This window comes from Morus notabilis, unplaced genomic scaffold (genome assembly GCF_000414095.1).
Source record: "Morus notabilis unplaced genomic scaffold, ASM41409v2 Scaffold361, whole genome shotgun sequence".
Lineage (NCBI taxonomy): Eukaryota > Viridiplantae > Streptophyta > Magnoliopsida > Rosales > Moraceae > Morus > Morus notabilis.
The window spans coordinates 34,612-35,630 of NW_010357470.1; the positions used below are offsets into that span (position 1 = coordinate 34,612).

A 1,019-nucleotide genomic window follows, 5' to 3' on the forward strand; every position below is an offset into this window, starting at 1 on the left:
AGATGAATATTCTAGGATCCCATTGTTGTTAATGTATAAGAGCAATAATGACGAGGACGGGATGATATTCAATGTTGTAACTTGTGGTCTTCAAGTTCTGTCATTTTGCTGAAAATCAATAATGCCACTTTAATTCATGACATATTATCTTTGGCATCCAAAGTTTGCCAAATTCAAAGCCTTTGCAACGAATGTGATCACTTCATTGAGATATGAGAGATAAGTGCTAAGGTAAAGGAGAAAATATGCCGCTGTCAACTTGTCAAGTAACTTCTAACAAGAATTCAAACTACAGTTAACTAGCAATGTGTACCAAAAGTGTGTAGATCCAAGTACTAATAAGAACTATAATTGAATTAGACAGAGAATTCAAATGTTCTACTTGGCTTTTGAAGTAAGTTTAATGAGATGAAAGACTTGTTACCATGTGCTAGATTTTTTTTATCGGATCAAGTTCAATAGGATGCAAAAAGCTTCCTTAACATGTCAAAATCAAAAGGCTAGATTAGCCTCATTACAACAAGCTCTCACCAGTCTTGAAAACTTCCCTTTTCAGTATAAATTCCTCTCAAGGGATCAATACTGCATGGATTGCACTGCGTTCATAAATGAAGATATTCGGGATTGATCCTTCTGGATGCCATCTGAGGTACAAATGCCACTACTAACATCAACTCCATGAGGTTTGAGAAGAGAAACAGCTTCACAAACATTCTCAGGCTTCATCCCTCCAGCCAAGAGCCAACCATGTCTGCTTCTAATTGTTGGTAGTTTAAATTGCGTCCAATTAAACCCTTTACCACTGCAATCACATGTCACAAGAAGCTAATCAAAACAAGTTCACATTACTATGATATACAAGAGCAAAGCTATTCTGCTCTCTCTCTCTCTGAAGTCTGCTGGGGTATATAATGCAGATAATGAAAGCAAGGAAGCATAAGAATTAAGAATTTGTTTTTAACCTGCCACCCTTTGCACTATCCACAAGAATCCAGTCAACTAGAGAACATTCTTCAGCA

At 36.7% G+C, this 1,019-nt stretch overlaps 1 protein-coding gene across 1 annotated transcript; it reads right to left on the reverse strand.

The window, feature by feature from the left end:
- Positions 1 to 204: 204 nt before the first annotated feature.
- LOC112093157 (N-(5'-phosphoribosyl)anthranilate isomerase 1, chloroplastic-like) lies at positions 205 to 1,018 on the reverse strand (the record flags this gene model as incomplete). Its single annotated transcript, XM_024171074.1, has 2 exons — positions 205 to 802; positions 963 to 1,018. Coding segments are annotated over 2 exons (282 nt in total), but the record flags the coding sequence as incomplete, so codon positions are not given.
- Between the last annotated feature and the right edge of the window lies 1 nt (position 1,019).